We start from the raw sequence: 16345 nt of genomic DNA on the forward strand, positions 1-16345 counted from the left end.
ACTCCACATCCGCAACATAGCAGGAATGATTTAAATACAACATAACTTTTAAAAAAGAGAGAAAAAATATGTTGGATTTCGAACAATCACTCTGTAGAAAAAACATTCAGTTGAAGTGTTTTGCTCGCTGGCCCCATGCTGCTCTTCTTTCTGCCTGAAAAGTTGCACACTAGCTCCACAGTCCATACCACTTCATGCCAAAAAACTTTTAACTATCCCTTTAAGCTCTCCGGGCGCCTCGAAATTGCCTGCAGGCAATAAAAAGAGTGAATAGGAAACACGCACACATCGAGACGCACACCTTGAACGGGAGTTCTGCTTGAATGAGTTCTATCCAACCATCAAGTAATCAATAGCACCACACAGATGAAGAGAGTAATGCTGCCCCCCCCACCCCCCCACCAAGTTAAATAAGGAGGAAGGAAAAGAGGTTTGGGGTCAATAAAATGAAAACAGGTTTTAAGTTTTAATTTGGGGTAAAAAAAAAAAAAAACTCTGGCAAGACTGTTGAGGCCTGAACTTCTTTCATGTGACTAGTGAAGGGTCCAAATATAAAAAGTCCCCACGAAGAATCACATCCTCTACAAATAGGTCTACCCCCGAGAGATTTAGCATTTTGTTTTTTTAAACAATGCTACCTGTCACTGCTTTCCTCCCCTACTTAAGTCATCCTGGATTTCCCCTCCTGTCGTGTCACAGGCATTGCTTTTATTTCTATGGAAATGTGTCAGTTAATCTCATGTGGGATGAGTTATGGGATTATGTTACATGACATGAAGTATTACAGAGAATATAGTATTTCCCCCAAGTCATAGAATTCTGGTGCCTACGACCTGATCACAAGACTGAGTTTGATTTGGGTCTGTTTTGCATTTCAAATACCCCCTTCCCCATCATGCCCGTCTATTTCTCTCCCTTCTCCCCAACATTTGTTAGGCAATTACAACCAAACGAGGGCATAATGGTCCAGTCTGCGAGCCCCGGCCCTCTCTTTCAAGTCCAGCCTCTCTCTGAGACATGGACAGAGGCCAAATGTGTACAACAAGCATGGTAAACACACACTTGTACACACACAGAAAGCCAATAAAAGACAGGTGTGGAGCAGTGCAATAACAGAATACAGCAGGCTGTCGGCTTCAAAAGCTAAAAGGACAAGGCCACCATTGATCCTGGCTGATAATTGCACGCCCACCACCCAAGGTAAAAGCACTAAAGGTGGAGGAAAACACACAGACCTACACAGGGGACAGGGAGGTATGAAAACAGGACAGGAGTAGTAAAAATGTGTTTGCTCCGTGTTTTTTTATCTCATCACATGTGCAGATACACACAACCTCCATCCACGCATGTTGTGCTGACAAGTGTAAGAAAGGGAGCTCTTGTTGAGGGACAGGGGCTGAGCAAACAGTACCAACGGCAAAGAATGCCTCTTTTTTTTTGCTTGCTGCTGCAAACAAGTCCGGAGTGGAAATGGCATAGCTGGAAATCGCTGCAAAAATGTGGCTGAAACACCTGAGGCCAGGTTTAAACAGAAAGCACATAAGGGAAATACACACAGGGAGAAAATGGGAACGATGCTGGAAATACTGAAGAATACAGCAAGAAAAGAGCTATGATTCATTTTACAGGAGGGGGTGCTGTGAGGGTAATACTTCCATTTTACAGCTTCTTTGGTTTTACAGTAATAATCCAGGTAGTTTTTTTATTAATTCAGTGGTATTTTGAATTGGTTTCAGTAACACAGTACTTACATTTGATCTACAATCCACACCCAGTTAACGAAACCTTTCCCATTTGCTTCTCTGCTAATTGTTAAAATGTATCTTTCCCAGGGCATTTTCTTTTGCTGGGAAACGATGCTATTAACTTCAAGAATTTAGGCAAGAGCACAGCATAAGCTTCCAAAAACATGGATGAAGGTAGGCTGACGGCCAAGGTTAGGCTTGCAACATACTAGTTTTTGATAAGGGTGTCCAGCCATGTCTACAGGCAAAAGTGTTGGGCTGCTCCGAATGGCCACACTCATAGGCGGAGGGAGCAGCCAGATGCAATAATTATTCAAGTTTTCAAGGTGTTGCACTTGGCTGAACACACACACACTAAACTGACAGCAGTACTGGTGTGATGAAGTTAAAGAAAGAATATACGTCCACACACCTAGTCAAGCTCTACGTAAAGTGAGTGTGAGTAAAAATTGTCAGACACAAGTGAGTATGTACATGTTAATGGTTGCTAGAGCTGTCGTGATAACCACAATATTGTAATATTGAGAAGCCAGCCGCAGGGAATGGCAAACAACCACCACTACCGCTATGTCCATGTTTTTTTTTTTCTAACTAGAGCTCGTATTTACACTCCGCTACAAACGCCAGCAGTGTGACGAGGCTCTGAGCATCTTCTCTGCACTGAGCATTGCACATTTGCAGTTTGTTTTTTGGTCAGCGAGAGTTGAAAAAGGTTCAACTTTAGCAGCCACTCATCACTTTCACTTTTAACCCAGCTGTCCAATCACAGTGAAGGAGATGTAGGACGAATAGGCTACCACAAAGACGAACTGTCTAATCGCTAAACAACAATAATGAGGAAAAATGAAAACTGAACCCACATAGACTGGGGGGGTCTCTCTACCTGCTTCTGCCTTCCCTTCATCCAGGTACTAAGATAACTGTGCTATTTTTATTTCAAAAAACAAAAATATATTTCATATTAGCCTAAAAATAAAGCTTATTTATAAACCACTAAACTTGTGATAAATAAGTAATTTGCTGAGCCCTACTGCTGACAGTGAATACAGTTATAGAGGAGATGCCATATAGACCGTGTTGAACCCTTTAACAGGTAAAAAATATTAATTTAAAAATAATTTTAAAGGAAGAAATTTTCAAGAAAAACTAGTGCTGTATCAAGGTTACGTTAGGACTATGTTTTGTTCCTTTTTGTTGCAGTCTTAAGAGCAGTTGCTCAAAAGTGGTGCATTTCTGACCTCTACCAAACTGTCATTTTTTGTTGTTACTTGGTGGTTTTGATGTGCTGCCTTGACAACAGATCAGGTGTGAACAGCATGAGTGTCTGGACACTCAGAACACGTCACAACTTGGTGTTAATAATCAAAAACCTAAAGGGACATCACAGTGCTGTACCCACTGTTTAACTAACAAATGTAAAGCAATAAAACTGAGACAAAACAAAAGTCTCTAGATTAACACTATTCATCATGCTTTGTGTGTATAATAAATAAGGAACAAATGGTTGCCTCGCTGTCTGGTGGAGGAAGCCCTCAAACAACAAGCTTTGATTAATGATTTTAGATAATCAGCCCTCGTGTGCTCTCACACACACGCGTGTACAGGTGCCTCTTCCTTTGATGAATACAACAACAGAGCATCTTCCAAATGGCCTCATCTTTCACGAGCCTCTCCGAGAGCTAATAAGAGTGCAGGGACGATTTGTTTTACCGATTTTCTCTTTTCGAGTGTGGCGGGCATGGAATTAATTACACTGATTAAATATTGTCTGTCTGCATTGTGCGCTGGGGAAGGGTTGAAGACGGACTGTGAGCGCATGTACTAAGTGGTTTAAGTTGCGGCTCAGAATGGGCTCTGCTGTGAATATACATGGATAAATAGATATACAAGAAGAAATGCACTTAAGGAGGAAAAAAAGATGTGCATTTGCAAATTAATGTTCAAGCATTCAACTACAATTACCAGCGCAGTGAAGGTTAAAGCACTTACAGGTTGAAAATGTACCATTTCTTTAAATGAAAGTAATGATGAGCATTAAAATTATATGTAGCACTTTTCTAAACAAAGTTGCAAAGGGCTTTACGACAAAAACAGCAAGACGAAAGCATTAAATTATACCGATATACATAAACAAGATCATAGAAAGACAGTATAATTAGGAAATTTGTGTAAATAAAATGTGACCTGAAGCAACAGCGCAGCAAAAAAAAGTTTAAAGCTGAAATGAATCGGAACAAGAGCAACAGTTTGCATGCAACTGCCCAACACAGACAAGTACACAGTATTATGAGTGTACGTGCAAATAAGGGCTGTGTATTGGCAAGAATCTGATGAAAGGATACAAATCAAGATATGGGATATCAAAATCAGCTGATGTTTGCCTTGGATACAGTTGATCTATTGGCAGATAAGATGACATTCACTGATGGCAGCAGCCAATATTTTTCTATTCTGTCACATCAAATTTTTACTGTCCGCTTAAAATAAAAAATGTGCTTGTGATGAACAGAGATCTAACCTGGGACACCTTTGGGACAAAGGACGCAGTCAACTCTCATGTCAGGGGATAGACATTATTGTTTCCCTGATAATGCTACACTTTAAACAACAAATCTGTGCCGAAATCAGCATGAGTAGAGCTTGTTAATGTTAGCTGTTAGCAGGCAGTTGCGGGAACTAACAGCTAACTGAGGTTGCATCTAGTTACAATGCGATGTGTTCAAGCTCTGTTCAGTAAAAATGAGTATTGGGCGAAGGTAAATTTGAACATTCTCATCATGTTCAAATGTAATCCTGTAAAATTTCGTTTTTGGCATGAAACTTGAATAAATACAATTGTTTGAGGAGAAATTTGTTGATTTTTTTTTTACAGCGGTATAAAACAGATATTAGAGAGAGAATTATGATATATCATATACAGTAAAAGGCAGGACTGTGTGTGATTGAATGTGTGCTCATCCAAAGATAGTGTAATGAATGGCTGAATCACCTTAAAACAGTTCATTTTTATAATTAAGATTTTTTTGTATCCCTGGCACAAAGGGGGGTAAATTGCAACAAAATCAAACTAAACAACAAAAAACATCGGTATTGGCTGAGAATTTCACAAATGGTGCATCCCCCTTAATTAAAAATCGATAGTGCTTTTGAGAATCGGTAGAGTGTCACAAAACCTAACATTGTGATACACAAGTGCATTAATAGTTTCTACACCCTGACGCAAATAAGATCTTAAATTTCCTGCCTATAGCCTGAACCAAGAAGCAAACAGTGTACAGGAAAAATTGAGCCCTCCAACACATACGTGTTTTCCTGTCTTCGTTTCACTCACACACACACACACACACACACACACACATATATAGATATATATAATACATACATACATACACATACACACCATCAGCTAAGTCATATGGGGGTCTGTCGTCTGTTAAGTTACTCATGGTTACCCAGATGAACACGAGCCAACATCCTGATAGTCTGACCTCCTTCTCACTCAACAGAGTCATGACTGACTCTTTCCAGCTTCCCCCAGTCCTTCTGTCCAAACCACCAACACTTCCCCAACCAGCAGCCTCACATGTGAGCAGTTAAAGAGAAGGTGGGAGTAAGGAAAGAAAAATAACTTTAAGATCTTGCCTTGGCCGACAAACAGCCCTTTACTATGCGGAAGCCTTCAGAGAGAATATGATTAAAGTGCGAGTCATCTTTTACTGATGTAAGTTACAGAAACAGAGAGGGAGAGCGTGTGAAGAACATAAAAGAGCATGAAAGACAGAACGCAGGCGTGGAGTTACATATAGTTTCATTGAGTGAGAAGCAGATAGAGAAATTAGAAAAGAAAACAGAGAGATTAAAACTGAGCGGTGTCAGTGGACTCGGTCCTGAGAGTCGAGTCAGAAAGAAAGATTGGGAGATGAGGCAAGCGAGATGAGCTCACCGCCTCCTTGTGTCTTTTATCGCAACACTCTTGAGCAACCAAAGAGCGGATTTACACCAGAGGCTCACGAGCTTTTCCACAACAGGGAACCCCGCGGCCATTCTGCCAGGAAATTACATCTGAGGAAAATACTGGCAAGACCAACCACCAACACCTCCCTCCACACACACATTGAGTGAACTGAAAACTGAAAAATCATACAAGAACTTACACTGACTAAACACAGTGATAACAAGTAGGAACCCCATAGGAATGCCACACAAACAAAACCTTTGAAAGTGATGGGAAATAAAGACAAAACATTCTGATGCAAATAGCTGCTCTTTTACATACTTGAATGTGGAGTTGCTGGCTAGCTTTTTTCACAGGCGATCTTGATTGCCTACATCAACAATCACTTATAAGTTTCTTGAAATGGGCAATATGTGTATGGACTGATTACTGAACAGGCCAAGGGGCCCAAAGTGTCAGGAGGCCCTCTGGCCTGCAAAACGTCACTCAAATGAACAAGTACTGACCATGAAGAGACTCAAAAAGGCCAGAAAAAGATGAAAAAGAACAGCAAAGAGACACAAACATAAGTACAAAAATGTACGAAACAACCACAAGGAGACGCAAAATAAAAACAAAGATACAAAAATAACCAAAAGAGACACAAACTTACCACAAAGAGACTCTAAATTGCGTCCAAGAGACACTAAACGAACACCGGGAGACAAAAAATGACCTCAGAGAGGCGAAACTACAAAAAGATGCACAACGACTTCAGAGCGATGCAAAACCACCTCAAAGTCTGTGTGTCTTGCTCACATGGGAGAGGTGGTAGGGTCTTTTACATATCTGTGCCCAGGGGCTCGTTGTCTCATAATCCACCCATGAATGTGGCAAGTATTATATATCAAACACGCTGTCAAACATTCAGTGTTTTAAATGTGAGGATTTGCTGCGTTTCTCTGTTTTACAACTGCAAACTGAATTTTTGAGGGTTCTGAACTCTTGGACAAATTTGGAGACGTCACTTTGGATACCAAGAAGGAAATGCTTTCCAATCAAAGTATGAAACTGACCAGATATTTTAATATGCCAACTTTTGGCATTTCACAACTCTCGATACCCAGTCTGTGCCAATAAAGTGCTGCTGTTCAGTACCCAGCCCTAATTAAAGGACCAGTTTGAGGAGCTTTCAGAGATTTTGGGACCTGAAATGTTTGGAGTTAAGCAGCCCCGCAGTGTTTTCAGCCCACTGACTGACTCTCCCATACAGTTTAATCCTGTTCAACTTTGCTGCCTCGCTTTGTCAGAGTCACCGGTGCTTCAAAAGGCGTCAGGGACCCATTACAGCTTTATGTAACGTTGTGAAGACAGGGACGTGCACACACACATACACACAGACCCCCACCCCCACCCCACACCCACCGCCACCACCCCTTTCTGTGAACAAGGGGTTTTTCTACAGCTGGGTAACAAAGCATGACCCAATAATCCCAAAGCTTGACTCAAAGCTTAAGAACCCCCCAATTCCCTCCCTCCTCTTATATCCCTTCCTCCCGCTCTCTGAGGACTTTATAAGGCTCTGGCAAGGGGCTTCTGGTCGCAAATGTGTGTGTATGTGCTGCGAATGAGGGGGGTTTTACAAATACAAGCACGCTTAGCTTTGATTATTCTAATTATGACTTGGAGCGAGGAGTAGATTATTATGAACACATGGGCCAATGAGTTGTTGATGAGCTCACGTCTCTTCAATCTGTCAGTATTACAGTTAAAAGAGGACTGACAGACAAAGGCCTTTACTCATAATGTATGTGGGTGGAGGGCATCTAAGGGACATACCAGGCAGGCAACTCATTTTTTTATTGTTGATGCATACACAGATGTCTTCAATGGTAAACATGATCAAGTCCTTCTGAAATGACTCTCATTTTATTTTTACTAAGCTGGCTGGAGGTGCAGTTATTATGCAAACTTTTAGGCCATTAACATCAGCAGCCAGAGACAAACAAGCGGCAAGACACCATGTCCAATATATATTCACGGTGGACATATTTTACATTGTGAAAATAATATGACACCACCCATGCAGCTCCCTGACAACTGCAAAAAATCAGATTTGTGTTGATTCAACTTTTTCACTGTGGCAAGCAACAGTTTTCCTCCTATTCTCACGCACTCTTAGTCTGGTCTTAAACTTTCCATGACCTGCACACTGAATTTGTCAAGTCCTGCTCAGCTGAAAAGCAGATCACAGATTTCGCCCCCACCCACCCTTGCACCAGATCCCATTAGTAATTACCTGAAAAAACAAGAGCAATTCCAGATCTGGCTCTAGGCGCACCGATTCTAAGAAACCAGGACAAAAACAAGTCTAAAGATGAGAATGAGTTTATAGGAACAGGAACTCCTGCTGTGCTTGTGATAGCTGTGAGGAATAATGAAAAAATGCTATATCTCATGATAGCCTAGCTTGTGAGCTCATCGCCTCAGTATTTTCAGTGCTCCTTGTTGTGTGCTTGGTAGATATCTTGAAACCTTGAGGACGCCAGTGGTAAACAGCTGGTTCAGCTCCCCTAAAGTCACAAAGACAGACGAGAGCAGCGTCGCCCACCACAGCTTGGGACTGATGACAGATGATGACTCTGTTTTGACTTAGAGCAAACTAAACTTAATAAAAAGGGGTAAATACAGCAGGAAATGTATTTGATTTTGATGTGTAAATGAAGCTTGCACACCAGTCTTAACTATTCCTATGCAAATCATGTGATGCAAAAGTTAAATACAGGTTTTCCAGGCTGCATTTCTCTGAGATGCCATATTTTCAACCACGCACCATCAACATGCATGTGTCAGCACGCAGCCTTGTCTCATTCCTAAATCGCTCCCCCCCAGCAAGTTCCTATTACAAAGTACATGAAGCACGTCCATCTCGCTCTCTCAAAAACAAGCGCTGCCACTATTTTAAGTGGCGACTACATTATGCCATGTCAGGTGAAAGCAACCTTAAGACTGTCATTTACAGGTGCGTAACACGATCCTTAATGAGTGCATTGTGTGTGAGCGTGTTCGGTTGCCCAACCTATCTAAATCCAGCTGTGAACAAACAAAACAATTGTTCTCCTGCTTAGTCAATCAGCAAACCATCCACAGTAACTGGTTCCCATGGTCTGTAAAGTGAAGAACAAGCCAAATCTTATCTTGATGTCACACAGCTATTTTTTGTTGACAGAAAGACAAAACCATGTGCCTGCCTGCTATGACTGACCTTGGGGGAGATTGGAAACGATTTGCCGGTGAGGCAGGTAAGACTGGAAGTGTTTGCTTACGGGTGTATGCTTTGTTTTGACCGTTTAAATATCAACTTAAGTTAATAACCAATGGAATACAGGTTCGTTATCTCCAAATGTAAATTCGGGCATTTGTGTGCTGCAAACATTTCTATTTATTTTTAATGAAAGTCTGTACATGCACACACCCCAGACTGAGCCCCTAGTTTTGCTCGCACACACCTTTGGGGGAGTTGCACATTGATATGTTGGTGATGACAGGAAGTGTTTAAAGTAGGTCATCAACTTGCTCAAGCACCCTTCACCAAAGTTATGGTTTTAAAGAATCCCTGCATATGGTACAAATGTGAAGCCTTGAGGCAATCGACAGAACTAAAGCCAGAACAAATCTGACTTCAGTAACTAAGATATCAACTCTCTCTCACACAGACGCAGACTTGCAAAACTTATCAAGCCAGACGGCAACAAATCTCACTGAGGGCAAATCTCACTTTCATATTCATAAGTCTCCAATTTCATTTAATTATGGGGTGGAATCGATGAGCATTTATAAGATGCAATTAGATACAGCAGTCACAGAGAAACGCAGCAGCCACAGTTTGCAGCCCCCCCCCCCCCCCAGATACCTTGGAGCAACATGAAACCCCAGACAAGCTCCAGTGGCTCTCACACCATATGGCCTCAGAAAAATCCTCCGGGTAACCATAAAAGGCTGGTTTTTTTTTCTTTTTGGACAATCTATCGGTTTCATCTCATCAATTTCCCTGATGTCTGAGCTCATTTTGTGGCTGTGTAGAGCCGGAGGTATGAAGCTAATGAGAATGTGAGTGGAGATGGAGCTTTGCGGAATGGCCCTTTGTTTGGAAACAGCCTCTCTGCAGCGCTGGAAATGCGAGACGCTTATCGATCATTTCAACTGGAAGCCTTTTGTGTTGCAAGCGACTGAGAGGCTGCGGGCAAACGCACCAATAAAGGCAGTTTAACGTTATGCGCAGCTATGAGGGGGTTAACTTTAATAATAAAAACAACACAAACAGCCACAGCGTGTATTTTACACGCTGGTGGCGACTGCGCTCTTTGTCCGGTCCGACCAGCAGCGGCAAATAAACAAAAAGCTGTGGGGGGATTTTTTCGGATTAACGTTGGATTAATCATAATAAGAGACCCAATAACCGCCTTTGTTCCTTGCCTAAGCCACCCTCAACCGATGGTGAGTTGAGAAAAAACGACTTTTGCAACGAGGAATTCGCACAAACAAAAATAAAGCCCCGACGCTATAACGCTGGGTCCTTTTGTATCCGCGTCTGTCAGCCCTCCTCCTCCGCGCCTCCCCCTGCCTCTCTGCCGGGGTTACGGCTCCAGTCAGCTCCGGTCGTCGACGAGGAGCTCCAGAGAGGTAGAAAAGTGCTGATAGTTGCCAGAACACAGCTTCTCTTGATTGAAAACCTCTCATACACAGCGGGGCAAGGCTTTAACGTGAAGGCAAAGCTGCAGTAGCCAGCGGCAAGCTACGAAGTAATGAGAAGCCACAATAGGAAGCCCTTTAATTTTTTAACAGCAGCTGGTCGGCTAAGCTAGCAAGCGACCGTGTCTTCGCTTCCCCTTTTCACAGTCGGCCCATAAAAGATCGAAATTTGACTACAAATGTTTCCCTGTAAGCCTACCAAATTAAAAACACACATAGAGCCATGTGTGGGTATATATGCGGGGGAAAGAGACGCTTTGCATACTTTCCACGATAGCAGGGAAAACTTCCATCAATCATCCCCAGTAAAGATCCAGCAGCACAGACTTGGAAACGGTCCACAGTGTTTGAGCCAGAAAGCTTCGCCTCGGTGAGAGTGAAATATTCCACTTACCGACTTGTAAAACGTTTTCCACACAGCCGGTCTCTAGCAGCCTGATACCCCGGCGGAAAGGGAGTCCGTCTCCCGTTCCCACTGCTCCGGCTGCCCCCACGGTAGCCGCCGTACCGGCGGTAGGTCCTCCGCCACCGCCGGCGGTGGTGGCTCCGGACCCAGCACCCCCAGCCCCGCCGGTAGCCGCCGACGGACCCTCCTCGCCGGCGACTCGGCACTGAAACGAAGAGTACATGCATATCTCCTTTTCGTTGCGGGGGAAAGACCAGTAGACGATGCGGCGCTGGACGGGCTCAGGGATCCGCTCGAAGCGCTCCTCTACTCTCTCGAAGGCCCACTTTTCCGCTACTGCCTTGGCGGCGCAGTCCAGAAGAGACTCCGGGGAACGATACCGGGAGCTGGGCAACCCGCTGCCGTGGCCGGGCCCCGGGCCGGGACCTCGGGGAGCAGGGCGCAGGCAGGGTCGCTTGCTGGCCGGTGGTAAGGAGAGGAGAGGATGGGGCGGCTGCTCTCTGCGTCCTTCCGCCATGGTGAGCCGATCAACACTGACGAGACGGACGGTGTGCGGACACCAAGCAGCAGCAGCAGCAGGAAGCCGAGTATACACACACACACACACACACACACACACACACACACACATAGACACGCGAGTGTCAAAGCAGACAGGATCTCAGACAAGGCTTCCGATCACAGCTTTCAAAATAAAATTAGCTATTTACTGAATATTTAACAGAAAAATGTGCCAGATGAATAAGGTTTTCATTTCTGCTAGGGTCGTTTGTATGGTGTATAGATAATTATTGTTGTATTGCACACACCATATTGCTCTAATTTATATTTCTCCACAACCCTTTTTGTATAATACAACATAGTATACCTAAGACTGATGTATAGTACTTTGCTACAGGTTCAGGTATATTCTCAATATCTTATTCCAATCAATAATCTCATCACTTTTATTGTGCTTCTAAATATCTGTGGGGGTTTTAATAAATCTTTTATCGATCCTGTTCACTCTATCACCCCATTTGCATCCATTTTCTTCTCATACATGCATGCTAAATTTCACATTGTAATAGACTCTTGGATCAAAAACCTATTCCAAAATAAAGCAAGTGAACAGTGTTACCATGGCTGGAGTGAAGGGGCGTTGTCCAGCTGCAAACAGAGTTCTTCCTAAAGTTGAACAACTTCTACCTGTTCCCTAACTAGTCTGATATAAAGATAAGTGAGGCCACTTTAAGTGACAACTTCTCCTTAACTAGAATAGTAGGTGGTAATGCTGGGAATAAATTCAAGCCACAATTGCTTGAATAATTAGGACTGAAATAATCAATCAAAAGTCAATCAGACAAGAATAAATGATAATTTTGTGATATACCCATCTCTTCCCAAACCTATACTGAAATAGCTGAACTTATGACCTCCGAAGGGATGCAGAAGCCCAGTACTTTATGGGAAATTCACCACAAAGGAGGAAAACTGTCGAAATTTAACCTATTCTCTATATTTTAGTTAATACCTGACCCAGTTTCAACATCGACTCATCAGATGATTACAAAGTCAGCAAGTGATTCAAAGTAGCAGAGATGTGGACAAGTGTTTTGGACACTGAAGATAGAAGATCAGGTTTTGGAGATGACATGCAGTGTGAAAATGTCAACAACAAGGTCTGATTCAGGTTTGTCTAGATGTCACTTCTCAGCGTCTGTGGCTACTTTGGTCCTTAAGGTTGCTGCCGGTTGTTCTCCCAAGGCCTGTAAGCTCTCAACTGTTGCTGTTATTCATCATCCTATACTGTGAACCTGCTCTGTCTCATGTCCCTCTGGCTTCATCTTCCTGCATCCACACAGCTGCAGAAACTACACTATAGCTGCCAATGTGTGATGCAGTTAGTTTGTTGGAAATACATCATCCTCTGATAATAGTCTTTTATTTTAAAAGCCCAATCTCTTAATTTCCTGTCTGTTAAGCTGTATGTCTGTGTGACTTGATGCAGCTGAGCAGGCAGAGAGAGCAGAGAGAGAAAGAGAGAGAGAAGGGGAGGGGGTCAGTAGATTGATGGGAGGTGGAGGATGTTACACGTCACTAACCAACACAATAACAAAACACTCCAGTCTCCTATCAGTGGGGCATGCCAGCTACAGCTTCCAGATCTGCTCTCTAATATTTAAATATACTTTATTATTTATATGAATGGGTGGTAGCTATAGATGCAAAAGCAAGCACCTGACGCATTATAAACAACATACTGAAATGCTAGTTCACCTAATAATAAATAATCAATTCAAATGAAATATTTAACATATACATACATACGTTACTTCTATTGCAGCTGTTTATGTCTGTGAAACGATTATTAACTTCACTTATCACATCTGTGCTCCTTCTTCAATAAAACAGTTAAGTCCCTGACGTGCGCATTTTACATTGAAGCAGATAACGATCCCAACTTCTCCTCATGAATAACAAAGTTACTGTTTTGCAAATTAAATTCACACTATTATGTGTCCTATACATATCAATGATCCCGAGTCAGCAAATACACATTCATTTGAATGGGTGTTTCTCACAGCAGGACACAAAAGGTTTGGAGCTAACCACCAACTTAATACTTATTATACTTCTTATTTCACAAGAAAATTGATTATTCTGAGACTATACCTCCATGGTAAAGACTTTCAGAGCTTTCCCAGTAATTTGTCTTTAAAGCCGCCACAAGGAACTTTTAACTAGATATGCAAAAGTCTCTCGTTTCTGCTGATGTCTGTGCATGACCTACAACAGCAAATGAGACCATCGGTGTGAAGATAAGCTATTTCTATATAGTGTATATCATACCTTTAGGAAACTGTCTCCGGGTCCATCCCAGGTCGCTTCCAGGACGAAACGATTTACGGCACTCAGACGGCACACCTCATCTTACCTAGCTGCTTACATTTATAGTGACTCTTATAAATAGTCGCTATTCCTCCTCCTCGACCTGACGTCCGCGGGGAGTTAAAATAGCAGCAATCATCAGGTAAAAGTTCTGTGAAAGCACTGGACTCACCAACAGTCAGCCACGTCTCAGTCACACAGAGAAAATCCAATCCTCGGGAAGTCAGGAAATCCTTCATAAACGTTTTGTTCGCTAGCAATCTAGCATTTACCAGCCCAATCCTGGCAGGAGCTGGCGGGTCCACGGCGTTAGCTGTCCGGGGAGCCACACACAGAGCCCACTGGTTGTGCAGATTCACCCCGCGCCAGCGGGGATGAGGAGAGCAGGGGCCGCGGGGCTGGAACACCTCATCCAGGCTGACGACAGGTACCAGCCAGGCGTCGACAGGGTCCAGCAAGTGCCGAGAAATAAAGAGATGAGGCACCGCTCCATACTCAGTCCAAGAAGCCGTGGAAGTGCTCGCCAAACAGGCCTTCAGCCTTACCAGCCGACCACTGCGTTTACCCTGGTGGCAGTGGCGCTTACGCCGGAGAGGTGGAGCTGGGGCGTGGCAGAGGTGAGCTGGGATCCCCGATAGGAGCGGGGGCAAAGTTTTCCCGACTTGTTGTTTCATTCATCCCCAAAACAAACACATGCGCGAGCCAGGTAAGCGTCTTTACGACAATACGCGCTAGAGCTCATGGGAAATGTAGGCTTCATTCCGGCAAAACACTACCGCTTTTGTCCACAGGGTCGCCAAAATCAACTCAAAATGAAAGCTCCTTGTGGGTGCTTTAATTTTTATTTCCTTGTAATATGTTTAGTGCATGCAACAAACACCAAGACAAATTCCCTGTAAGTAAAAGCCTACTTGGAAATTAATCTTATTCCACTTCTGATTCAGATTCTTATAGAAAGACATACAATGTGCCCACAGTTGATGGTAACATTATTGATCTTTATGACATTTTGTAACTATCTCGATGTTGTAAAAAAATATGGCAGAGTGTATGTTCAAAAGTGACCTAATTTTACTTCAGTTTTTAGGTACTTTCAAATTTCTGTTGATTTACATACACTTTTTTATCCCCCCAAAACTGCAAAATTGGTCCTAAGTCCCAGTATGTCAGCTGTTTCATATAGAGACAAAAATACAAAACAACATTTCAAAACTAGAATTTCTGCCTTGCAGTTGTATGCCTCCGCGTACCAGTCAAGGTTCCCTTACAGTTTACATCAATGTCTATAAAACCTTGGATGCTTCACAAACATCCGACAGCACAGACGATCTATACAATCACCACAGTTTCAAGGTGGACACCCAAGATTAGTGTCACCAGTTCAGTATCTGACCAAATGTCTCCTCGTCTGGTCCTGAGATATGATGTTGGGTAATGGCCAGAAAAGAAAATCACAAGTGAAGTGAAAGGTGAAGTTGCTCCTTGACCTTTTGGATATACAATGTCATCATTTGGTCATTATATCCTATTCGACATTTGTGTGAAATTTTGTGATAATTAACATATGCATTCTTGTGTTATGGTCAAAAACATAGATCACACTGACCTTGACGTTTGACCACTAAAATCTAATCAGTTCATTGTTAAGTCCAAGTGGACACTTGTGCCAAATTCGAAGAAATTCCTCCAAGGCATTCTTGAGATATCACATTCACGAGAATAACATGTACAGAAGTACGGATGGGCGGCTGGGCGGATGGAGTACGCAGTACCTACATATAGACAGACAAATGGACAGACAGCCTGAAAACGTAATGCCCACCACTACAAACTCTACAAATCACACCAGCAAGTACGAAAAATGGGTGCAGTGCAACAAATTAATCATTCCTATTATAGTCAGGGTTTGACCCAGGTACTCTGAGGCTACTTAGAAGCCAAAAAAAGCTGATATTCTTCAAATAAGGTGTGAGAGGACTCGGCTTCAAGTGTTTGACCCAAACTCTTTGAGCAGATTCGTAGCAGTCTAGCTAGTCTCTCTTTAAGCTGAACAGAAAGATAACTGTACAATGCATGATTCCAGTGTTTACTCTCTATGACCTCAGTCTCCTAAGAGACATCTGCGTTGTTGTGTTGCTGTGCATGTGTGTGTGTGTGTGTGTGTGTGTGTGTGTGTGAGAGAGGGTGTGTATTCAGATGAAATTCTTCTTTGCTAAACCTCACTGTAAATTAGCTTGAGTTTGCTAAACTGAATATGCATCTATGATAAATCAATATTTGCATACAGACATACAGTGGTAGCACTTGGAAGACTTAATAAGACTTGGTGCTCCTTTGCCTCTAACTTTAAAAAAAAATACACTTTTTTGTATGACTATCTAATTGGTCAACTATTTAGCCTACCACATTGCACATACATTTTGTATGAATGAAAACACGCAATTCTGATAATAATTGGCCATTAGCTTGTTTTAAAGATTTTTTAGATAAAGTCAGAAGGCAAGCCAATGTACAGTTGAACAGTAAATGTTTTTTTAACAGACCCTGCACTATTTTGCCAACTCATGAACTGCGGATTATTGTAAACAGTAAACTACAGTGTGCTGCTCAAAAACTATATAATAATGGCACAATTCC

At 42.6% G+C, this 16345-nt stretch overlaps 1 protein-coding gene across 2 annotated transcripts in view; it reads right to left on the reverse strand.

The window, feature by feature from the left end:
• The window catches only part of zswim5 (zinc finger, SWIM-type containing 5), a 78024-nt gene extending 66616 nt beyond the window's left edge, over positions 1 to 11408 (reverse strand). The window contains exon 1 of one of the 2 annotated variants that reach the window (XM_033650344.2): positions 10826 to 11407. In XM_033650344.2, coding sequence (XP_033506235.1) covers positions 10826 to 11354 — 529 coding nt within the window. In that variant the 5' untranslated portion in view covers positions 11355 to 11407. Of the gene's footprint in view, positions 1 to 10825 lie in introns of both variants that reach the window. The other variant, XM_033650345.2, reaches the window with a different exon arrangement.
• Between the last annotated feature and the right edge of the window lie 4937 nt (positions 11409 to 16345).

This window comes from Epinephelus lanceolatus, chromosome 12 (genome assembly GCF_041903045.1).
Source record: "Epinephelus lanceolatus isolate andai-2023 chromosome 12, ASM4190304v1, whole genome shotgun sequence".
Classification (NCBI taxonomy): domain Eukaryota; kingdom Metazoa; phylum Chordata; class Actinopteri; order Perciformes; family Serranidae; genus Epinephelus; species Epinephelus lanceolatus.